This window comes from Plectropomus leopardus, chromosome 14 (assembly GCF_026936395.1).
Source record: "Plectropomus leopardus strain MGB_pleo_1.0 chromosome 14, ASM2693639v1, whole genome shotgun sequence".
Classification (NCBI taxonomy): domain Eukaryota; kingdom Metazoa; phylum Chordata; class Actinopteri; order Perciformes; family Serranidae; genus Plectropomus; species Plectropomus leopardus.
Window position 1 is genome coordinate 27,531,101 of NC_142189.1, and position 23,704 is coordinate 27,554,804.

Consider the following 23,704-nt stretch of genomic DNA (forward strand, 5'->3'; position numbering starts at 1 on the left):
AGGTTTATGCCTCTGGTTTATTATGAGCAGAAAATGCAGTCTTTGGGACAAAATTCTCTTTGTGTCAGACACAAAAAGAGCCATTCCAGCATACGGGGGTTATTTATATCAGGTCCTTTGTGTGTGGTTCATTGACAGACGTGACCCAAGGCCTTGTAGGCCATCTCTGTTTTGTTAGCCGGTTAAAATGTGAGCATAGTGTACGCGCGCGCGTGCGTGTTTGACTGAAAAGTGTGGGTTGCAGTGGTTGCTTATAATATGATGAACCTTAGCCATGGCTTTTTGTTTGCCACTGCCTAAGAACCATAACATAATGGCATGAAGAAAATAAAAGAGGAAGACTTTTTTTAAATTAATATGGCCAAGACTGTTTGCAAAGCTAAGCTACAAATAGTATTGATACAAGTTTGCTATGCAATGTGTCACTGTATTTTATGACGAACATATATTTAGGGGACTAATTAACCGATTAATTCTTACAGTCTAGATGTTGTTTAAACAGAGTACTATTACAGGCTAATAATGCTGCATATTCATTTGTTCCTTGTCTTGGAAACAGCCTCATAAAACATATATTGATCGGAATTAAACATGCTACTGGACCTGTATGTATTGATATTTTTCATGACATAAATCCTTTTTTTAATTTGCATTAGGGAGGCACTTTGTTGTTATTAATTAAGCCTTAAGTTCTTCAAGCATCCAAAACAAACTTCACTAATTATAGGTTAATCACTGAAAAAATGAAACGTGTAGGCCCATCTCAAACACTGTCAAAAACTTTTTCACATTAATGGAGCTAACATTTTAGTAATAATATTAAGTCAACTTTAACAAATGGGTCAGCGAAACAAAGTTGAATTATATCACTGTACTTAAAATTCTTAAAAAAGTGCACTCAAAACAACTGAGTTATTACTTCAATCATTCATTTCTGAGTCAGGTTAGAGGCCAATCCTTTTGGCCTCTGACCAGATAAGTGCCCCTTTTGCAATCTTTTTTTTTCATTCTTCCATTTTTTGTTTCTAATTTTACATTTTAGTTTTTATGTTTGGCCTATGGCATCACCTCTAAATCAACAGTGTGTTTTGATCACCAGCCCCCCAAAATGTCTGTGCACGGCACTGCTTAGGGCCACCATACTGTATTGAACGAAACAATCAACAGTGGACACTGGGGGGAGGGGGGCCTGCGGCTCTCGCCAGGCCTGCTAGTCAAGCCAACTGTGTTCATGCCTTGCAGCTGATAAAAACGAAAGGATGTGTTTTGGGTTGTGCTCTGCTCAAAGCGACGGGGCTACACATGCCTCAGTTGAAAAAGAAGTGCGCATTGCACAGGAAACATCTCCAATGGCTCCTCGGTACGCACCGAGTCTGCGCTCCCGTCTGGCACCTGTGCTGCTTTTTCTGCAGACAGGGTTCATTGTCATATATGCCTTTTACACCGAGATTGAAAGCAATGTGAAGGTAGATGGAACTGCTTTCAGGAACTTTTATCCAGGTGAGTAGTTTGGAGAGGGGTGGGGGTGGGGGGGGCAATGGGTGTTAAAAGGTTGGGTGAATAACTCATTAAATATTTTTAAGCTATTTCACATAGAAAAAGATAAATACAACTACAACAAGAGTGCAGGGGTAAGGGGATGGGCTACAGTTATTACTGTTGGGCAGTGATAAGCTCATACAGTTGCTAGTTCTTTTGGAGCAGATGGTGTGGGTTGTCTCCTAAAAACAGGCGGCCCCAGAAATTTTTCGCAAGGGTGGCCAGATGGTACCACTTAAATTCTTGGGGTGGCACACGGAAACTAAAGACTGAATTTTTGGAATTTTACTATGCTGTTGAGGCCAGTTTAAAACTATATAAATATGGCGAGTTAATAAGGAATCAAACTTTGGTCTCTTATTTTACAGTTAATAGTTGGGAGGCCACCAAACTGAAATATAACAGAAGTGACTGTATTATATACTGTATTGTGATTCAGGCATCTACTACTTCTTTTCTCTTGCAGAGTTCCAGGATGTGAATGTGATGGTGATTCTAGGTTTTGGCTTCCTGTGCACTTTTCTAGTGCGGTATGGTTTCAGTGGTGCTGGGTTCAACCTCCTTGTCGCTGTCATGGCCACCCAGTGGGCAATCGTACTCAATGGAATTGAGTCCTGGTATTACAGAGGAAAGATCAGGATCGATTTGAGAAGGTATGTTATCTTCTGGGGTTGTCATTTTTTTCACATTTTGTGTCACACATATGTTGGCACGAATGATCCCTCCTGAATCCATTTGTCTTTATTCAGTATCTACAGCATATCAGGCAAATGAAAATAGCATTCAACTGAATCAATTCTAAACATCTTAACATATTATGAACCTGATATATTTATATATCTAGATATCTATATATATATATATATATATATGTATCTATCTATGTATATATATATATATTTATATATACATATGTATATATCTAGATATCTATATATATATATATATATATATGTATCTATCTATGTATATATATATATATTTATATATACATATGTATGTATATTCCACTGTAGTAAATGTTTATAATGTCTTAATATAGCATAGTGGTTGCTGAGATGTGCACAGCCTCTGCCCTCATTTCAATCGGAGTGGTGGTGGGAAAGACTAACCCTGTCCAGATTGTCCTCATCGCCCTGCTGGAGGTGTCAGGGTTTGTCCTGAATGAATGGCTCCTCCGCACTCTGCTGAGGGTAAGCATCCTATGTTACCCTGTTACATCGTGTCTTTAGGACAAGTATTTGCTTATAATGGTGTTTTCTACCTCTAGACCCAGCCTCTGAACAGCATCATGCTGCTTCACATCTTTGGGGCCTTCTTTGGGCTCATGCTGACCTGGATCCTGTATCGGAGAGGATCCGAGCAGCCATTTGAAAAAGAGAAATCTGACCGCAGAACAGGGTTGTTCTCCATGTTGGGTAAGGCGTGGACTATGTTTTTCTTTTGTTACTACCAGATAAGTGAAATAGCTATTAGGGGTCGACCAATGTTGTTTTTTCAGGGCTGACACAATACCAATTATTAATAGTTAATGAGACCGATAACTGATATTCGGAACCAACATGCAACTTTTAACCAAAACTGAAACTTTCAACATCAAATACAGTAAGTTCCCAGCAACTTTTTTTTTTAGTAAGTCAAGTAAAAACTGATTAAAAAACAGATACAGATAATTGTCAAAATGCCAAATATTGGCCCCAATAATCGGCCCGGCCAATAAGCTGTTGACCCCTAACAGCTATCATTAAACAACATTTAAGCTCAAACCCTGCATTAGCAAACATCCTTATTAAAGCACAATCTGAATCCTTTGTTCTCCAGGGACTGTGTTTCTCTGGATGTTTTGGCCCAGTTTTAACTCAGTCCTTGTGGACAGTCAGGCTCCTGGGGGGAAGCTGGGGGCCGTGTGCAGCACTTACCTGGCCCTGGCTGTCAGTGCTGTAACAGCAGCTGCTGTGTCTGTGCTCTCCAGCCCCAAGGGAAAACTGAACCCGGTATGACACCTGATATGTTACACAACATTATGGCCTTTCATCAAGAGTCACTGTTGGCTGAAGTGAAAGGGCTTTTACCTGTTAAAGTGCCACAGGAGATACTAAAAAATCTAACTGATCAGTACACTTAATACCAATGAGATCTAAGTCATAATGGGCATATATCTTTACTCTGCCAGATCCATATGCAGTCATGCATCCTAGCTGGTGGTGTTGCTGTTGGGGTTTCTATGTCCGCTGTTCATCAGCCATGGGAGGCAATGACAATCGGATTCACTGCTGCTCTTGTATCAACCATTGGATTCCGATACCTCAAGGTTTGGATCACTACATGGACACGTACCCTTTGATTTTAATAATCTTTACACAACTCACCATAAGCTCTTATCTTCTAGATTCACATGCAGCTTGCATTTGAGTGCCATGACACCTGTGCTATCCTGAGCACACACGGACTCCCTGGTCTACTGGGATGGCTAGCACATCTCCTCCTTCAGATTATAGACAGCGAAGATCACACATTGTAAGAATGTAGCTCATACGTTTGCATTGGAACACACACAAAAGGTGTGAAACCTAACTGTTGCTTTGTTTTGTAGGGCGATCCGGTTTGCTGTATTTCACATTTGTGCTCTCCTCATCACCATCACTATAAGCCTGTCCATGGGAATCCTGACAGGTAAAGCTTCTCTCAAATATTGTTTTAATTAGCAACAGTTTATCACAATCATACTCAAAGACAGAAGATCCTTTTTTAATTATTTAGTCACCATTAACATTGAAATTTGACCCAACAAATACCTCACTTTAGGTTTTCAGTATTTTAGTGAAACGGAGGTCACCAAGAGCAGTGGCTCCCAGCTGCTCCAGCCACAGGGTCCAGATTTCTCCTTTGTCATTTGTTCAAGGTCCTCACATTAGATAAATGCCCACATATCCAATTTCATTTCACAACTTGTAAACAACACGTTGGAGCAGACAACAAAGAAATAAAACATAAACCAAAACAGCACTTCATAATAAAAGCTCTGCGCCAGATATTCATTGAACTTGACATGTTTTCGAGTCACTTACAGTCCATTCAAAATGGACAGGCGATCCACTTTTGGACTGCAACCCACCAGTTGGGAACCACTGACCCAGAGTCACCTTTTTCATAGTGATCAACAATAAACCGGTTGACAATCACACGTGTATGTCAACACCGCATTAAACTGTAAGCTTTCCTTATGACTTTTATATGTGATTGTATGAAGGGCTCCTACTCAAGTGGAACTTCTGGAGACCACCACAACACAAGAAATGTTTTGATGATCAGGCTTTCTGGGAGGTAAGCAATAAAGATGTTGGCCCAATCCCAGTCTCCACACTAACAGAGTTTGAGGTGCATTTCCGCAAAGTCCGTAAGGACTTAGAGCTGTTCTGCTGTAAAATGCAGCATGAGGACTATCCAGCAGACATTTCGAGCCCTTATGCGCACTTTCTGTAAGGCTGCTTTTCAGAAAACTTACCATTCTAAATGATAATCTTTGTTTATAAAGCACTTTTTTGAAAGTGCTTCACAAGCTAGGAAAATAAAATGGACAATAAATCACCACATTTAAAAAGAAAACCGATAAAAACCAAATTGGGGTATAGAAAATAAGGAACTAAATAACATTTTAAAGGAAATTAAAACTCAAGTATCGAGTAGAATCAAGAAAGGTTCTCTAATTTAACTGTTTAAGGAAGCCCAGCTAACTGAGTGACCAGGCAACCTGATTTCCTAAAAGTGCAGTTCATTGAATTGTGACATTAAAATACAAGGTTACCAGAGGAAGCGCAGAAGTGTTTAAAAAAAAAACAACAAAAAAGCAGAAAAAGGGACAGACTGAAATGTGGCAGTCCAGCTGGGCATATTAAATTTAAGCAGAAACACTACATTCTTGAATACAGTTTATTTATAAACTATTGCTTTCTATTTTACTTCATGATGCTGTTTTGACAAAAACAACTAAATTGATTAATCAGCAATTAGCTCTCGTCCATTCTGTAAGGCAAGCGCCGAGAGGACGCTCAAATCAGAGACTGAACCGTGAAGTGCCTTGGCAGTGAAGGATGTAAAAAAGTCCCAAACTCACAATTGCACCATGTTTTGGCGATTTCAAAGTAACGTGGTACGTCACTGCAAGGAACTGTCCGTTTCCTGTTTATACCGTTTAAAAAACTTGCAGCCTCTCGCACTCAAACATTCACCAGGTGACATCGATCGAGTCCCTGAGGGTTCAGGGCTTTAGGAGGGACGCTGGGACCGGCCCTTATCATCCTATCTATAGCAATGCTAAGTAGTAATGGATTTCGTAATATTTTATGCTGTTTTATCCTGAAAACGGTTAATTCATGAAAAAACACCAAACTAAATATCTTTATGTTTTGCAGTTTCCCCATCTCGCTGTGCACAAGTAGAAGAAGAAAGGAGAACAAATCTGATCCTGGAAGTACAAACTATTTTTGGTGTTCATTCATATCAAAGTATATATGTCATAGAAGTTATTAGATGTTTTTTATGTGTGCAAGACTGAGAAAATAAAAAAAAACAAACCTCATGTAGTGCCCAGTATACTTCTGTTTAATGATGCCATGGTTGTCAGAAACTGACCTTGTGGTTTGGATGTTACAGGAGCAAATGGAGAAGTGCTGCAGTCAAATACAAATCTCCACACACACATTGAACACCGTACAGATGTGAAACCTTTGTTGACCTCATGTCAGCAGTGTGAGCTGGATAACTTTTAACAATAAATCTGCATGACTGCAGTTTTTCAGCAGACATAAAGTTATTTCAAGAAAAATACAAACAACCTCTTATGGTTACATTCAGTTCATGTGTACAGTATTGTGAAATATTTCCCTTAATGATATTTTGTACCATAATTATTTATGTTTTCCCCACCTAAAAGACTTCAAATGAAAGGATATCATAAAAGTGAGGCAATGTGGACAGTTCAGAGGAATAAAGCTCCCAAAATACACATTTTGTAAACCATTATTACAACATGGCTACACGGTCTGAGTGCAAAGAGACACATTTAAAGATGTGCCACATTTGAACATATTCAAAACTTTAAAGGAAACTATGAAACTTTGTGCTTAGTTATGATTTAGCTAATTTACAGCAAACAATATAAATTAAACATGTTAATTTGAAAGCTAAAAAAGTATTATATATAAAGTGAATAACTGCTAAAGCATATTGTCTTTTACAATATAGAAAGCAGAGTGTATAAACGTGGACAAGTGGACAAGAAGACACACAGACCCCATTACTGCCACAGATCCTCTGTACGTCCAAACTTGAAGACCAAACCCCTAATCAAGAGACAAGAAGATGATGTCAGAAAAATATTCCCACAAAATACCTGTGCTGAAGTGTTAGCATGGAATTGAAGAATAGCGCTGCTTGGAAACAATTAACTTACCCAAAGAAAATGAAAGCATTTTGGAAGAAAATGGCAATACCGGGGTACACAACAGCCTTCTCTGCAGGAGACAGCAGATTTACAGATTATAAAATACAGAGCAGTTAAGGATCAGACTATACAACATTTTGGTCCTGCCATACATCATATGTATATTAAGTTATGGCTTCTCTTTCAACTCTGGAATAAAAAAAAACAACGACACTTCAGCGTTGCTCTGCACTGGAAAACACTTGCCACTGTTACACCCTAAAACTAATCACTGAGTGAGTAACACTGACACAACACACACACGCACACACACAAAACACAGTTTGTACAAGATAGGAAAAAAAAAGGACTTACGAGGCACTACGAAGCCTCCGAACAGAATCCACATGGAGGCAATGAGGGAGCCAAAAGCCAGCATGAAGCCAATGAAGAGCCACACTCGAGCGCCTGCAGACAGAGATAAGAGAGGGTGCGTTACTGGCTGACGCTTATTGCTACTCCTTTCAGACAGGAAATACTTACTTACTGAATATGTCTGATGGGCATTCTGGAGTTCCTATCTTGCTTATATTTTATTTTTTTCTCCCATTTTATTTGACACGTTAGAAATAAAGATCTAACTAACTAAGAAGCATTTCTTAAGGGGTTTGTGTTTTTCCTGCATTTATGTTGTAATACTAATACAAGGAAATAGTCTTAGATTTGTGCACAAGTCCTGTAGTAACAGAAGTGACAGCATTAAAATATCCAGTAAAAAAAGCATTATTTTAATATAGAGAACTCAGGAGAATAAAAGGGGATCTGCCAAGATTTTCATCATTTTCTGTCATATATATGACATTACAATGTATGATGTTCATATTAAACATGGCCAGGGCTTTGAATAATGAGCTAAACAAAAACCCCTTCAGACTGTTGTGAATACTCTGTTTAAAACCTTTTTTTGTACTTTCAAGACAAGCTGAGGGATGTCTTAACATGCTACATTTGTTTCAGGTTATGTTACTGCAAGTGTTTACATTATATACACCCCTGCATGTATGAAAGGTGGATGAAGTACCTGAAAGCCACACTTAAGTAAAAGTACAGATATCTTAGTAGAAAATGACTTTGACAGAAGATGAAGTCGCCTATTAGAATATTACTTGAGTAAACATCTTAGAGTATCTGACTTTTACTGCACTTAAGTATAAAAAGTAATTTTATGGTTTTAAATTTAATTAAGTAGAATGTCGTGCTAAAAAAATTAAGTGATCAGACTTGTGAGAATTATGAAGTTTAAAATTTCTTAACATGTACACCACTTAAAAAAATGGAGCATACCTTGCTCTTGAGAAAAAATAAGGTCTTCCTCACAACTTAAAAGCACCTATCAGTGCTGACACACTGCAGTGCAGCAGTCACCACTTCAGCGGAAATCAAAACTTAACCGCAGCAAAGACAGCACCTGTTTGCACTTGCCCTAATGTGATTAAACTATGATCTCATTTTACAGATAAGACCACTGATAGGCAAAACCTTATAGACTTGTTTCATAGTGAAGACGATGCTTAGAGGAAACGTGTCAGGGTCAGCCACTTAAACCACTGCATGAAGCCACATGTTAAGGGAAACATTGAACTTGGTTGCCAATGTTGTTGATTTTGTGAGACATCTCTTACCAAGTTGCTTGTTGACTTTTATCCATGTTTTTAAATACTAAAGGTTTAAATACTTGTGAAAGGTGTCTGAACACAGCACAAGAAAAGTGATGTCTATCTAGGGTTCAAAGGGTGAAAGTGTTTGTGGGAAAGTATACTTAGTGTGTGGAGAGGTTCTTCGTGTCCCATCATACACACCTGTCTGTCCAATGCAGCCTTCACTGTAGCTGTCTCCTCTCACTTGGCCGTTGGAAACAGCATTTATCCTTGATGGGTCAAATCAGAAACATACTATTACAAACATGTCAGAAATTACTTAATAAGTCACTTCTGTCTGACTGCTTATGTTGACAGACCCCATGGGAATATCATGCAACGCATTTCCCTTAGATAAGAAGTATAGACATTATGAAGGTCTCAGCTCCCAAACTGAGGCGTCTAACCAGCTGGGAAATAGCCAAAACACGGGCATCACAAAGTCCACGTACTTTAGAGGCTTTCAACCCTTTGCCATAGCCCTGAGGTTAAGACATGTCAAGATTAAAGAGGTCATCCACATGTGACTCCAGAGACCATTTCTTGAACAGAGACAGAGGTAACGACCCCCTCACCTCCCAAATATACAACCACCTGTTATTGTGTGACTGAAACTCTATACTCTAGAGGTCTGTGACAGCAAACACTGTCCATTACAAATGAGCAACTCCACACATGAGGAAGGCCTGAGGATGGGGCTTTGAGCATGAAGGGATAGTGCAGATTTTTTCAAGAAGGGCCGTATGGGGTTCTTATCCGCAGACAGAATATTAGATACAGTAGATGTCTGTCAGCACGCCTCCAGTTTGGCGAAGCAGGATGAAATCCAACATGGAAGCCAGGCAATCTGCTTTAGAGAGGTCAGCAACCAGATGTATTTTTAAGACCTAAACAAGTCCAGCCTTAAAATATGCCAATTGAAGTGTACTCTATATTAGGGGTTGACAAATATTCAGGGCTGATACTGATACCGATTATTAGTAGTTAATGAGACAGATAAATGATATTTGGAAACAATATGCATATACAATCAAAATCTAATTTTTCTGTCAATATTTATAACTTGGAATATAACAAACTCCAATGCAAAACTTGGTTTAAATGCCGTTGCCAAATGTTAAATCAAAACAGAAACATTCGGGGTGCCCGGTGGCTCAGTTGGTAGAGCTGGCGCCCCGTGTACAGAGACTGTGTCCTCGCCGCAGCAGCCGCGGGTTCGTGTCTGGCTTTGGCCCTTTGCTGCATGTCATCCCTTCTCTTTCTCTCTCTCCCCCTTTCACGCTATATCTGTCCTATCAAATAAAGGCATTGAAAAAGCCCCAAAATATATCTTAAAAAAAACCCCAAACTGAAACTTTCAACATCATATACAACAAGTTTCCTGCAACGTATTTTATAAAGTCAAGTGAAACTTTTAATAAAATATGAATGACTGAAAAAAGCTCCCTGAGTTTTTACAAAGTAAAAGTTCCTCCCATGCTGACACATTCGTTGCATTTTTATTAATTTATTTTGTAATTTATGTTATTATTGAAAAATGAAAGAAAAAGACAAAAGCAAAAAAATGCTATATCTAGTATAGATTTTGAGTGATACTGGGCTTTTTTTAGGTGGCAAAAATGGGTTTTGTTGCTGACCCCTAACCACAGCAATAGAAAGCTTAGCTTCTGTGTCGGACTCCAGCTTGCCTCTCCAAACTGCAGGCATGCTGACTGACATCTACTGTATGCAATAAACCGACGACAGATAAGCACCCCATACAACCCCACTTCAAATTTCAAACTATCTCTTTAAGACACACCAATGTTGAACCTGGCGATGAGCCTGTTTTGTCAAACTGATGAATCTAACGTTTCATGCGGCACAAACCGTCTGCAGAGTCATTCTTACATGAGAAAGGCCACTGTAGCGATGACTCCACAAGTGTGATAGGCGTGATGAAACTCTGCCTCGCTAGGATATTTCACTGCTGCATCGATGATGATCCACCAGCCAGTGAAGAACTGCAACAACAACATCCACAGTCAGCCCGAGGACTTCACTGACAAGCGTGAGCACGAATGTCAGAAAATGTGTTAAAAAAACCCAACTATACAGGAGCCCACCTCTCTGCATACAGCAATCATTATTAAGGAACTGTTCACTATATATGAGGGGGAATGGGGTGGTGCAAAACAGGGGAGGCATGTGAAAGAATTTTTTAAGCACTGGGGAGGGACTTTCAGTTTCTATTTTGGCTTAGGGGACAGACATAAAACTTTAAATGGTCATATTTTGTATTTATTTTTAATACCCACTGAACCCCAAATCCTGTTGGTGGGTTTCAAGGGCATGTTTTTTTTTTTTTAAGATCGGCAAAATTAAACATTCATATCGCAGCCTGAACTAAAAGAAAAAGAAATTTGTCGTATTATTCAAATTCCGCTGGTACCTGATAACATCATGCGCAATGTGAGCTTCTGTCTTAAAAATCACCTAATTCCACGTCTCATTTAAAATTTTGCCATAATAAACCGTTTGCACAAACCAGACTGTTATAAAAATTAAAAACTAAGCCCTTTTTTTTAACACCAGGATTTTGTTTTCAACTTTTAACTTTAAAACCTCAAAGAGTAATTTTTAAAAATCTAATATCGTTTGTGATAGCAAGATGTTATTGATGGTGATGATACCGACTTTGCCACTGCACTGTTAGTTTTTGTTCATTGCATAGGCTCCAATTTGGCATGAATATTACAAATATATTTATGGTTAGGGCCTATTTTTTATAGTGGAGGGAAGGTCATACATTTTCCCCCAGTCAATCAGTGAGGCTCCAGGAAAAAATATTCGTAGGTTTGGGGAGGGTCAACATTAAAGACCCCCCGACCAGGAGGTTAAATAACTACAGTATTAACATTCATAGGGCAGATACTACACTGACGCTACAGAGGTAAACTCTATAGCTACAGTCGATCTGGCCTATGAATGCTGTGGTACTCTGATTAATTGTAAAAACAGTAAAATACCAGAACTCCAGCAGCTATAGATGCGATGGTGTTTCTTCTCTCCCCCCAGTCCACATTGCACTCACAGTCTCCGCACCGGATACCGTCCAGAAATCCTGACATGACTCTGGGAAAAGGGCGTTATATCCAATTATGTGTAAAAGTGAAAACAACAGCAGAAACTTCATGGATATACTCAGTCATCTCGACATCACAAGTATACGGAAATATTTTACTATACATATTCAATCCCCTCAAATACTGACAGCAGAACTTTTAAAAACAATATATGTTTGTGCGCAATCGCTGTAGGATGCTGCTTAACTCCCTGGCTTATATACCAAGCACCAGCATTACACACTATTTATACATAATACATTTATAGCATCTTTTTGACAACAAGTGTGTCCACTTATCCAGTGCAAAACTGTAAAAAAACAAAGAGTGAATGATCATACAGTAGATAAAACGGGGCTGTGTCGTCTGTTTCTTTTGTTCATCGCTTTGGCACTAGCAAACATTTCCTTGAAGATTTCTTCCAGCTTCGAAGTAGCTAAAAATAATAGCATAGCTCAAACGACAGCGGCGGTACAGAGCGAAAACACACACCCTAAAGGTAATACTTGCTTGTAATGCCATTTTCAGAGAAGTTCTTACCTTTTATTTTCGGTTTTTGATGTGAACCCCCTAGATATGCCCGACTTCGCTTCCGATAGAGCTCGGTCGTGCACATGCGCAGTTCCTCCACACCCATTTGATGAGGGAGGCTCTGAGACGCTGTTGATACTGGTGCATTCAGGTGTGGTGGAGAAAGTAGGAATCTGTGCAAGATTACACGAAAAATGAAATAAAGCACTCGAAAAGTCGTGTAACCTACTTGGTATGTGGGCATAGTAATATGGTAATCAAATGAGATGACTTTACCTATACATGCGCGCGTGATAACGGGTAGCATCGCCTTGTAACTACTTCATACTAAAATGATGAAATAGACAACAACATATTACAGCGCATTTTTCTCAGTGTAATAAAATAGTGCAGTATTAAACACTGAAATATGTGCTACTTATGTTAAAAACAGTCTATAGATCTTAAAACTATACAAAGGCGAATTAAAGTTTTTTTTCTACTTTATTATTTTCAGAGAAAAAAGCTACATACAAGTTATTGGTGGAAGTACGAGTTTAGCACCAGTTCATGAAGGAAACACCGTGGGTGAGCACTTTGAAGAGATTTTCACATTTACTTATGAAGCTATTAGAGACTAAAATACATGCTAGACTTGAGCCAAAAATAATACAACAGTACATTTGTAATAAATTTAACACAAAAGCAAAAGTACAAATGATAAATCCTGTAATTTTAGATTCAACTTAATTAATAAAGGAATAATTCAAACTTACAAAAATATTAAAGACAACAGATTTTTACATGTATTTAAGTTCCTTGTAAATAGGCCAGTTTGCTTTTGACTGCCCAATCTGTGGTTCTGGGTGCAGAGCAGCAAAGTAATAATTTAATATGTTTTTTTTTTTTCCGACACAAAAGTAGTTAAGTTTATAATTTATGTTAGAAATTATTTCTTCTAAAATTACCAAACAACAGAATGTTTTAAAAAGATCTATCATTGCTTGTAAAAATGACGTTGATGTTTTTCAAGCTGCACGCTTTAATGGGAGATTTTGTGCCCCAGGCGTCATGTGTGAGTCACATGGGGCCTTTTCATTATTCACAACCTGTTATTCCTGCGACTGTGAACAGAGGACTATAGGACAGATTTGGGGCTCAGTCGGCTTTATTTTCAGTGATCACATGGAGTACATTCACAGCAAATATTGGAATAAAAATATATCAAGTTAGTGGTCCATAAAAATATGTTTCTTGATCTGGAATTAGCATTCAAAGAACTGTACAGCTACATTATAGCTGACACATTTATAAATTCCATGCAAGCCAAGTTAAATGTGCAAACATGATGACAGCTGTCTTAAAAGACTCCAAGCAGTTGCAAGGCTACAGATATGGACAGAATGATGACGCCAAAGTATCCAATGTAGCCGTAGGCCCCATTCATCCTTTTGGCTGGATCTGGGATAAAACATAAAACAGTCTTAAGCAGAAATACATGATTCAATATCAATGAATACAATTCATGCATCAAAACAAATACTAAATTTGGTCATAGGCAGTTGTGGAAGAAACACTCAGACCTTTATAATGATGAATTAGAAAAAAACATGCAATACAGTCTATTGAAGGTACAGTTAAAGAACTCCTGCATTCAAAACTTTACCTGAGTAAACGTTTCAAAGTATTAGTGTTAAACTATATTTCAAGTACCAACAGTAAAAGTACTTTATGTAGAATGATCCATTTCAAAATAATATATTTTATATTATTGGATAATAATCGTCGATGAATGAAGTAAGTGTGTTAAGCACTTAGATGTCATAGCAGGTAAAGGTGGAGCTCATTTTAACTACTTGATATACTGCCTGGTAGTTTAACCTCTAACAATATGTCAGAGTGTATTAGTTTATATTTAGTATTAGCAACATAAATCTGCAAAGTAACTAGAGCTATCAAATAAATGTGGTGGAGTAAAAAGTACAATATTTGCCCCTAAATTGTAGTGGAGAAGAAACTGAAATACAAAGTAAAGCACAAGTACCTCAAAATTATACTTGAGTAAAGTACTTGAGTAAATGTACCTTGTTACTTTTCACAACTGTTCATGGGGGAATGGTTTGGTCTGATTTTGGGATTCACACCGAATACTTAACAGATAACACATTCATTTACTTGTTCAAAAACCACTTTCCCTAAATAATTGCCATAAATTAGACCTTATCCTAGTCTTTTTATTATCTTCTGCTAAATACTATCTTCTGTATATGATTGAACGAAACTAGGTGAAAAGCAACAAAAATGGTCTGACAATCACTGTACTGTAACCTCTGATACACCTGGACCTGGCAGCCTTTACACCACTAACGCTATATTATTAAGATTATTATTCTGTGGAAATTAGAAATTAATTATTGCAGGTTAAATTTCTTGCAACAATGACTGAATCTAATCATTGCTTAGTACTATCACCTACCTAGAATGACTTGCAATGCAGTGGTAGATTGGGTTTTATTCCTTTAGGGGCCCCTATAAAACTCTGACCCGTGTGCTATATTGCATTCAACACTTACATAAGAGTAATATTGGTGGTCTGTATTTTAATGCATTATGTCAGACTAGAATCGGGTGCAAAAATCTATAAGCTGAGAAGAGAACTTAGGTGCTTTTGCCCTCCCTCAGTTCCTTCCATAGTATATTAACCCTTTAAAAACCTGGAGCATCCTTTTTCATCCCTTTTCTTGTGCTTCTTTCAGACGCATTTTACAAGTATTTAAATCTTTGAACCCTGAGCAAATTTGTGCAATTCCTTTAAAAAATAAATGGAGGAAAATGCTATGAACAACTTGGTAATAAATGTCTCACAAGTTTAAAGAAATTAGTAGATTTAGAAATGTATTTATAAAAAGCAAGGGAAACATTTCTCGGGGGGGGAAAAAGCAAGCAACATTATTAGAATTTTAAAAACACTTTTCACTGGTCATTTTCTGGGTTTTTTTGTACTTTCTTTACTTTTTAAAAGAATTTTTTTCAGTTAATTTTATTGTACTTTTTACTAATTCGTGTGTCATTTCTTCTTTCATTGCTCATTGCCTTCCTATGATGTTAATGAAAAAAAAATCAAGCCAATTTGCTCAGTTTTCAAGGATTAACACATCTGTCTTACCTCCTGTGTAATAACCCCAAGCGTAGGAGAACCTGCTGGTCACCCAGATAGCCCCCAGCACAGATGCTGATAGCTATTGTGAAGAAAGAAAAAGGGAATTACAAACAGACGGGATGTGATGAAAATATGCTTTATCACTGTGACAGTGCCTTTGTGCTTGACTCTGTTATCTGGAGAATATGTGCCAAAGATCATGTGCCCTTCCCACACGTCCACTGTGTGTGGTAACAACTGCAGTTGCTCCAATTGAACAGCAAAAGAATATAAACATCAAACATATAATGTTACTTATGGTTGTGTATGATTAGGTTGTTAAAAAATGCTACATACTGGGTAGACAAGAGCTCCAATGGTCTGGAAAACAAGCCACTGAGGGTACACTTCCAGAGTGTTCTGATGTGCTCTCTGGATACAGTTGAATACCTGCTCCTTGTCACTGTACATGGTGGGATACTGCAAAGTAAAGCAAATAACACATAAAACAGGAACAAAAAACGCCTCCAATATAACTGAGTGTCCAGTATCATTTTTTCTTCTTCTTTTCATTATTTTCAACTAAAGTCAAATGTCAGCTACCTTTACATCGTATTTCTTCCTGGCGCCCCCAACCTTGACTGCCAGATACCCCAGCATAATCCAGCTGTAGAGGTACGTAAATATCACGTATCCGAAGTTGGACGGCAACACAGTAAGGATGTCCATCTCTGCACAATGTGCCTGCTGCGTTTGAAGCTTTCGCAGGAGTGCAAACCACACCACACGATAAGCGACTTTGTAGCGGCTTTGCTCTGTAGCCAAGTGGAGAAACAGGAAGCAGCAAAGTAAACAGAGCCGCGGTTGCATAAGATATCGCGAGTTCACCTCCCTGCCGAGATTTTATTTAAAAGATAAACCACAGCTATTCTTTTCCCCAGAGACTGTATGATTTATTTTCTCCTAATATTTCAGTTGCACTATCATGTGCCTCAATAAAAAATAAAATAAAATATATGCTACTACTACAACAATTAATAGTAATATTATTGCAGAATGATTTAAAGTGTTGTTCACATATTTTTCACTTTAAGATGATGTTTAAAGCCAAAATAGACTATATGAAACTATCTAAAATCTGTCCCCTTGTTGAAGGTGACTTAATGTATGGCTCTTGAATCCTGTATTTATTTATTTTTCTCTCTGAGTCTACTATAAGTATTGTTTGTTATGTAACAGTAATTGACAGATCATCTATTTCTTTTGTTTATATATGTTTTCAGAAAGGGGCAGGTTAAATAAGGGTTTTTTCTTGCTACTTTTGGGTCATGTAATGTGTAATAGAGTGGTTTTCAATCCATATCTGATTGTTATGCATTTACATGACTAGCACAAATAAAAATGAAATGAAATAAATCAATACTACTACTACCACTACTACTACTACTACTACTTATGCTTATAATAATAATAATAATAATAATAATAACAATAACAATAACAATAACAATAACAATAACAACAATAATAATAATTACTATTAGTCGTAGTAGAAGTATAAGTTTCTCACTGTTCTGAATTGACTGGTTGTTAATGGAAATGAAATAAAATTAAAATTAAGTATACAAAACAATACGGACGTGTTTATTTTTATTTAAGTCACTGATAAATAGCCAAATCAAAGTCTACATAATTTAGGGCAAAAAAAATATTATGCATGCATTCACAACAGCTATGAAGACACAACAGGCAATATGGGTAATTTTTGCAAATATACACATTCTGCATTTCTTTCCTATTTTCATTCCCCTTTTTTTGTCAAAATAGATCCAAACACTTCTTTTTCTCCGCTAGATTGGCCCAAATTACTGAACTATTTTGAATGTAATCAGGTTCTTAACGAACTGATGTGAAATAGGAACAAATACAGGTTGATAGATTATAATATAATTACATTTAAAAACTATTTTCTTTCGCTGTTGCTGCCACACAGTTATTAGCATGTAATGAGTCACTCAAACAGGCTGACTCGTTTTGAAGACCACGTGACTCAGTGGAAATTTCCAGAGGCTGCTGCTCTGAACAGTCGCTCCACCAGTTTCACCCTCACTTGAGTGACGACGGCAGACGGATCAACCTCGAAGACAAGACGACGGTTGCGCTCTCGTACACATTTGGCTATAAACCAACAAAATTGAGTATTGTTGAATTTATTGCTAACTTATCGTGTCGTCGTACTTGATTTGAAGGCAGTTCTCTCGACATACATCGTTTATATCGACGTTATCGGAACAAAGGTTTTCAAGCTACAGTCGACCTGGTAAGATATACAACGTAAGCTAACGTTACTGTAGCTAAGGTTGTTTTCGAATTAGAGTCGAATTAGAGTTACGTGTGGATAGTTGTATTTAATGAGCTTTTGTGTCCATAAATGTATTGCCATTGTTTGTTTAAGTTTTTAACAACAAGGGAAGGAATTGCATATGGTACGTAAACAGATGGCAGCTTAAGCTAGCTTTAGCTTGCGTCATTCTGGAAATTTCCAGTACGCTCCAGTTAGCCATTGCAGTCAGGCTGTTTTTTCGCTGTAGGCAGCGCTGGACAAGCAAATGTTGCGCAACAGTAGTCATGGCTTACACAAAGACTGGCAGATATTATGAAAGGACTTCACTGGTCTAATTAATAAAGTTATTACAACATGTTATTACAAGGGCTCTGCTCATTCTAGGTTAACTAATTGTTTACTGACAAAGGTTATTGTATTTTTTTTGTTTTTTGTTTAATACTTATGAATATATTTGTCTCATTTCAGCTTGTGGCTAAAAAAAGAACAATGGCCAAGAGACCAGACTCACACTCTGAAATGGCCCATGCTCGCCAGAATGATGGCATCAATGTAATCTTTGACCAAAGGAGCCCGGTCTCAACCCGCTCTCGCTCCCGATCCCGATCCCGATCCGGCAGCAGCTGTGAAAGCAGACGCTCCTGTGGCTCTGGTCACTACAGGGGACGTGGTGTCCACAGGGCACGTTACCGTTCTTCTTCATCATCATCATCTTCATCCAGCAGCAGGTCCACCTCGCGCAGGAGGTCCCGCTCTCACCCCCGTTGCCACAGACCTTCCTCCCGCTGTCGCTGTGACAATCATCGCAGATATGGCCGTGGGCGCAAATCCCCACCACGGCGCTACAGGGCCCGCTCTCGCTCCTACAGCCGCACGCCCTCGCCAGACAGGTCCTCTCGCAGCAAACACTACAAGTCCCGCTCCAGGTCTTCCAGCCGTTGGAGCAGGTACAGGAGGTCTGTGAGACGGTTTTCCCGATCCCCATCCAGAACGTACAGAAGCAACTCCAGGTCCAAACCTTCAGGACATTCTGCCAACTTCAGTTTGGATGGTGAGCTGATTCAACATCATTACTCTCGGTGTCGGCATTTATTGCCCAGAGAGGTAGACCTTGAAGTTTTCAAAAGATGTTTCACTGCACAGTTTACTAAATCTTCTCTCAAAACTTTTTTGTGCTCCCAGAGAAAAGAGAATTCCTCAAAGCTGCCATTGCCAATGCTGCGACGATCCAAGGAGTGGAGAAGGTGGAACTTCCCGAAAGTGTGAAACCAGTCCTGTCAGAGCAGCCGGAGGAGTCCAAACAGGTGTTGGCAGAGACATGGGTGAGACAAGAAGACCCTGAAAAGACTCCGTCACAGGTGGGTGTCTGAGAGTGAATTTGGGCTTGAAATTGAACACAATACCACACTAAACATGAGGCTTTGTCAAAGATTCTACTGAAGACATAGACGTTTTGTTCCATCTTGGACAATATTTGAAGGTAAGAGGTGTAAAGAATTTTAAAGCCAACAGCTATGTTTACCGCTCATGCTTAAAAGTTCACAGTTAATTTTCACCAGATGGTTAATGGACTTATGGGTCCTTGGCCCACAGGATGATTTATTATTTTATTATTTTATTATTTTACAATGTAAGTTGATCCTAGCTTATACACCAATTTATCAAAGTGTCAACAGAGATAAAGCATATGAAGCACAGTGCAATGTCCACAGATGTTTGAGTAGGTCGAGGTCTGTGTTGTCTTGAATTTCCTGTGTCTTGTGTTAACCTTTGGACCCCTGAGGGAATACACATGCTCTCTGTATTTATTCCTGTCTTCATAGATAACATGACAGTGGTCTCCTTCACTCATCGGCACCTGGGATTAAAGGGCTGTCATGTGACTTGGGTGACAAGAATAAGTGTTTGCGTGAAAGGTTATCTGATAACTCTTATAATGTTCACAATGTTAACGTTTATCAACTAGAGTTTGCAGTTAAACATACACATATTTAGATTAATTCACAATCATACGATGCACACACACACACACACACACACACCATACAAATGCTAATAATACACATAGATGATGCACAAGAAATTTAGATTTTGTGTCACACTAACTCCTCTTCATATGGATAGGCAGAATTTTTACATTGCAAATGTATTTATGCTTGCAGTTGAAACGGGTCGTTGTTATTTAGCAGAACCCTCCACTCGCTGATGGAGCAAAGGCGTGTGGACCGCATTATAGTGACTATCCCTGTCAAGAGAGCTAAAAACAGACGAAGAACTCCTCTCCATTTGCCAAAGATAAGTCGGTTCACCAGCTGTGTGCTGAGGGCTGGGAAACCTACGTCACCATCATTCTGCCACAGTAGACAGAGAAGACTTCCTCTTTACTCTTAAGTTTTTGTTTTATTGTTTTATTCTGTTTCGAGGTCTGTCCTTGTAGGATTTGTTTAATGGCCGAGTCAAGCCTTTGACAGCATGGGGGAGGGGGGTGTTAAGTGTTGAAGCTAACACTTAAATAATTAAGTATGCTGTAGAAGTGCTTTACAATGTTAGCATTAGGAGTTATAATCCATCTATATGAACTTCACTAACTGTCAAAGCTCATCAGTTTTACACACATCTAACTGCGTATGTTGTTCTTGTCTTTTTGAAACAGAGCAGTGAGGTGGAGCCTGATGACATGTCCAGCCCAAGAATGTCCCCTAAAAGAAAAATCATCTCTTTCAGCATTAATGTAAGTGACTGAAGTCACTTTGTAAAAACCAAACACTGCTTTATGCTACACTGAGCTTATAGACACGTGTTCTGATCACACCTTTTCTCTCCTAATCTTGTCCCGACAGAACTCTGTGGTGAAACCAACCGTGGCAGCTCCATCTGGTGCTAAGGTAACTTCCAGAGTGGACAGCTATGAAAGCAGGAGACCTTATGGCCACTGGGTTCCAGTCAAATCAGGCCAATCCTCAAATGCACGCAAACACACACGGGCCACGTCACACTAGTGTGGCAAGATTTATGGACACTGTAAATATTTTGTATATATTATTTCATGGACGATGTTTTCTTTCAGATGTGAAAGAGTTAAGTGGGAGAAATTGAAGAATTCGTCCAGGTGGGATTATTTTTTTGCCTTTTTTGTATATATTGTGCTGATGATTCAATAAAGATATTTATATAATAAAAAGATGTTTCTGTCTATTTTTGTAACTAGTTTCATAAATGATCAAAATACGATAATCCTATAATAAAGGAAGAAGCTTTGAGGGTTAATATGGTTTGCTACAGTCACTAAACATCATACATCATACGTGTAGGGAAATGGGGCTTTCAATTGTTGACCAATCAAGAGGAGGTTGATATATCCATACACATTTAATCTTTTACTTTTTATAGTTACTGTTCCTAGAGTAAAGGAATAGTTTGTTTAGATACTCTAGTGGAATAATTTAATTAAAATTGGTATCTAAACAAAGCTAATGTATGTAAAATACTTTCAGGTGTGTAGGTGTGTGTCACGTTTAGGGGCATCTATAGGCGGTAAGGGTATGTTTATGTTTTCATTAGTTACAAATCACGTGAAATCAAAATTGTGTTTCTATACTCTACTATGAGCTATATGTACATATTAGGCAGGTCCTCTTCCACAGAGGCAGTCATGTTCTTCTACTGTAGCCCAGAATGGACAAATTCATCTCTAGCATGAGATGGCCAATTACATTTTTGCATTGTAATGTTTTTTTTTTAATTGGCCACATTAGTTCTATATGCATTATTCTGTAACCTAAATCCTAAATGCCACTAAAACCTACACACTGCATCTTAAAACTAAATAGTTAATAGTGGGATATGCAAGAATTGTGCAAAAAATCAGGATCTGTGATGCCGTATCTTACTTTTGAGAAAAAAAATATCTAAAAGGATTAAATCACAATGACCTTAATGTGAACAAAGATGCAGGTCAACAGACTGCGTGATGGCACATTTGCCTCACTGCTAAATTGCTAAAATATATTCTAAATTGTTGCTTGGCCTTCTGTTCCCAGTTTCAAAGGGGTTTGCGCTACAATTTCAATGATGACCACATGGTGTCAGTATTGCCATACATTTTCAAATGTTTTCTCTGTGTATCACTTTGTTATTGGGGATGGGTTGTGGTTTTATTGTGAGCTCTTTAAAAGAAGAGGTTGACAAAGTAGCCTTGTTCAGGACGGCTGAATCACAACCAGCATCTCTGATTTGTGATTACAAAACATGGGTCTGGTGATACAACGTGCCAAGTCTGTCTGAATATAAGTTGATGCAGACGTTTTCACAGATACTTGAAAATACTCTATTCTAAGGATTCTGAGGTATCCAGGTACTGCTGTATCATAGTGCAGAGGGGTTTTGACATATCACAGTAGGAAAAGCACGGGTTGATGATAAATTTATTCATGGCTGAATTCTATGTACATTTAGGGTCCTGGTATAGTACATAATTGTGCTCGGTGAGGCACTTGAACAGAAGATAGCCATCATTTGTGACACCTGTACTTTACTCTACTGTGAATAACACCTGTAATACTGTATCAGTCACTATCTAACAAACAGACACACTCACTGAACTGATCAGCTGCTTCCACATGAACTGAACATGTTCCTTCTTGACTGATTTGATATATCCTGCTGTTGGGGGTGCAGTGCTACTCATCCCAAAGTCTGTGTATTTGGACTGACAGGTTTTTGGCACATATTAAAAAAAACTAGTGTATTACTGCCAGAGGGTAACCTATCAATTTGGGTAAGATAACCATCTATTAAGTAATACATTTTAATGCTTCCCAGATTTCCAGGCTGATATATTAAGATACATGTCACAATCTGTTGTAATAAAAAGGTAAAATCACACAGTTTTGATTAGGTCGGACTGCCAGACTGTATGTCTCCTGCTGTAAAACTGCAATTCTGATTAATTACTGTAGTAGTAGATAAGACGTGCACATACATAACAGAGAGTCTTAGTGGAGCAGAAGAGATAATAGAGCAGGGGGTAGGCACTGTTTAGTTGATACACAACAAGATAATTGATACACACACAAACAATGTTGTAGTTGAAAAATATACAGGTTTGTCGTGGTATGTAGTCATCCTGATAAGAAATATGTTTTGTATTTTTTTCATGCCTCTGTGCTGGCGACAGCCATGGTCGAACGCATTATGTATTTGTATGTCTGTACGTCCCATTCTCATGAACGCAATCTCCAGAACGCCTTGAGAGAAATTCTACAAATTTACACAAATATAAATGTGGACTCAAGGATGAACTGATTACAGATTTTGGTGATCAAAGGTCAAGGTCACTGTGACCTCCTATTTATCATTCTTGTGATTACAATATCTCAAAAACACCTTGAGGATTTTTTTTTCCAAATTTGGCAAAAACATCCACTCTGACTCAATGATGAACTTATAAGATTTTGGTGGTCAAAGGTCAAGGTCACGGTGACCCAGAATCAGTATCATTCTTGTGGATATATCTCAAGAGCACCTAGGGGGGAATTCCTCAAAATTTGGCACAAACATTCACTTGGACTGAGTGATGAATTGATTACAAATTGCTGGTCAAAGGTCAAGATCAACATGATCTTGCATCTGTCTCATTCTTGTGAACCGCAATTTCTCACCAACACCTTAAGGGAATTTCTTCAAACCTGGCACAGATATTTGCTTGGACTCATGAATGAACCGATTAGAATTTATTAGTCAAAGGTCAAGGTCAGTTAAATCTCACAAAACATGTTTTCTAGCAATAACACCAAAATTATTTTGTAATTATGACATAATTTCCCACAAATATACACTGGGATAAAATTAAGTTATACAGTATATTACATCCAAAAGGTCAAAGGTTAACTTCACTGTGTCATCATAATGTTCTCTAAAATACCATTTTCTGTTCAACTACATAAGTCA

General features: G+C 38.2%; 4 protein-coding genes across 4 annotated transcripts; 2 read left to right on the forward strand and 2 right to left on the reverse strand.

Annotated features, from left to right (window-relative positions):
- The first annotated feature begins 1,271 nt into the window (after positions 1–1,271).
- On the forward strand, positions 1,272–6,885 carry rhd (Rh blood group, D antigen). Its single transcript, XM_042501041.2, has 10 exons — positions 1,272–1,500; positions 2,006–2,192; positions 2,582–2,732; positions 2,810–2,957; positions 3,361–3,533; positions 3,713–3,850; positions 3,929–4,056; positions 4,133–4,212; positions 4,790–4,863; positions 5,952–6,885. Exons 1-10 carry the CDS (start codon positions 1,350–1,352, stop codon positions 5,976–5,978), a joined length of 1,257 nt encoding a protein of 418 aa, XP_042356975.2. The 5' UTR covers positions 1,272–1,349; the 3' UTR covers positions 5,979–6,885.
- On the reverse strand, positions 6,121–12,413 carry tmem50a (transmembrane protein 50A). The gene is made up of 7 exons (XM_042501042.2): positions 12,303–12,413; positions 11,667–11,772; positions 10,549–10,661; positions 8,821–8,888; positions 7,337–7,429; positions 6,992–7,052; positions 6,121–6,881 (listed from the first exon to the last, which is right to left on the reverse strand). Exons 2-7 carry the CDS (start codon positions 11,766–11,768, stop codon positions 6,836–6,838), a joined length of 483 nt encoding a protein of 160 aa, XP_042356976.1. The 5' UTR covers positions 11,769–11,772; positions 12,303–12,413; the 3' UTR covers positions 6,121–6,835.
- A 1,009-nt stretch (positions 12,414–13,422) lies between these two features.
- Positions 13,423–16,247, reverse strand: mgst3b (microsomal glutathione S-transferase 3b). The gene is made up of 4 exons (XM_042500876.2): positions 16,015–16,247; positions 15,769–15,891; positions 15,439–15,511; positions 13,423–13,733 (listed from the first exon to the last, which is right to left on the reverse strand). The coding sequence occupies exons 1-4, from the start codon at positions 16,138–16,140 to the stop codon at positions 13,633–13,635; spliced, it is 423 nt and encodes a 140-aa protein (XP_042356810.1). The 5' UTR covers positions 16,141–16,247; the 3' UTR covers positions 13,423–13,632.
- Positions 16,248–17,505: 1,258 nt separating this feature from the next.
- Positions 17,506–20,936, forward strand: rsrp1 (arginine/serine-rich protein 1). Its single transcript, XM_042501326.2, has 5 exons — positions 17,506–17,731; positions 18,224–18,806; positions 18,938–19,113; positions 20,409–20,486; positions 20,596–20,936. Exons 2-5 carry the CDS (start codon positions 18,245–18,247, stop codon positions 20,752–20,754), a joined length of 975 nt encoding a protein of 324 aa, XP_042357260.1. The 5' UTR covers positions 17,506–17,731; positions 18,224–18,244; the 3' UTR covers positions 20,755–20,936.
- Positions 20,937–23,704: the final 2,768 nt, after the last annotated feature.

Excerpts from the sequence above, each read along its gene's own strand:
- rhd (XM_042501041.2), top strand. The coding sequence starts at position 1,350 with ATGGCTCCTCGGTACGCACCGAGTCTGCGCTCCCGTCTGGCACCTGTG. Across the intron at positions 2,958-3,360 it reads AGGGTTGTTCTCCATGTTGG|GGACTGTGTTTCTCTGGATG; the intron begins GTAAGGCGTGGA and ends TTTGTTCTCCAG. Across the intron at positions 4,213-4,789 it reads GTCCATGGGAATCCTGACAG|GGCTCCTACTCAAGTGGAAC; the intron begins GTAAAGCTTCTC and ends GATTGTATGAAG.
- tmem50a (XM_042501042.2), bottom strand. The coding sequence starts at position 11,768 with ATGTCAGGATTTCTGGACGGTATCCGGTGCGGAGACTGTGAGTGCAAT. Across the intron at positions 10,662-11,666 it reads CTATAGCTGCTGGAGTTCTG|TTCTTCACTGGCTGGTGGAT; the intron begins GTATTTTACTGT and ends TTGTTGTTGCAG. Across the intron at positions 7,053-7,336 it reads CGGAGGCTTCGTAGTGCCTC|AGAAGGCTGTTGTGTACCCC; the intron begins GTAAGTCCTTTT and ends TGTCTCCTGCAG.
- mgst3b (XM_042500876.2), bottom strand. The coding sequence starts at position 16,140 with ATGGACATCCTTACTGTGTTGCCGTCCAACTTCGGATACGTGATATTT. Across the intron at positions 15,892-16,014 it reads GGAAGAAATACGATGTAAAG|TATCCCACCATGTACAGTGA; the intron begins GTAGCTGACATT and ends TTTACTTTGCAG. Across the intron at positions 13,734-15,438 it reads TTGGGGTTATTACACAGGAG|ATCCAGCCAAAAGGATGAAT; the intron begins GTAAGACAGATG and ends GTTTTATCCCAG.
- rsrp1 (XM_042501326.2), top strand. The coding sequence starts at position 18,245 with ATGGCCAAGAGACCAGACTCACACTCTGAAATGGCCCATGCTCGCCAG. Across the intron at positions 18,807-18,937 it reads TGCCAACTTCAGTTTGGATG|AGAAAAGAGAATTCCTCAAA; the intron begins GTGAGCTGATTC and ends TTGTGCTCCCAG. Across the intron at positions 20,487-20,595 it reads TCATCTCTTTCAGCATTAAT|AACTCTGTGGTGAAACCAAC; the intron begins GTAAGTGACTGA and ends TTGTCCCGACAG.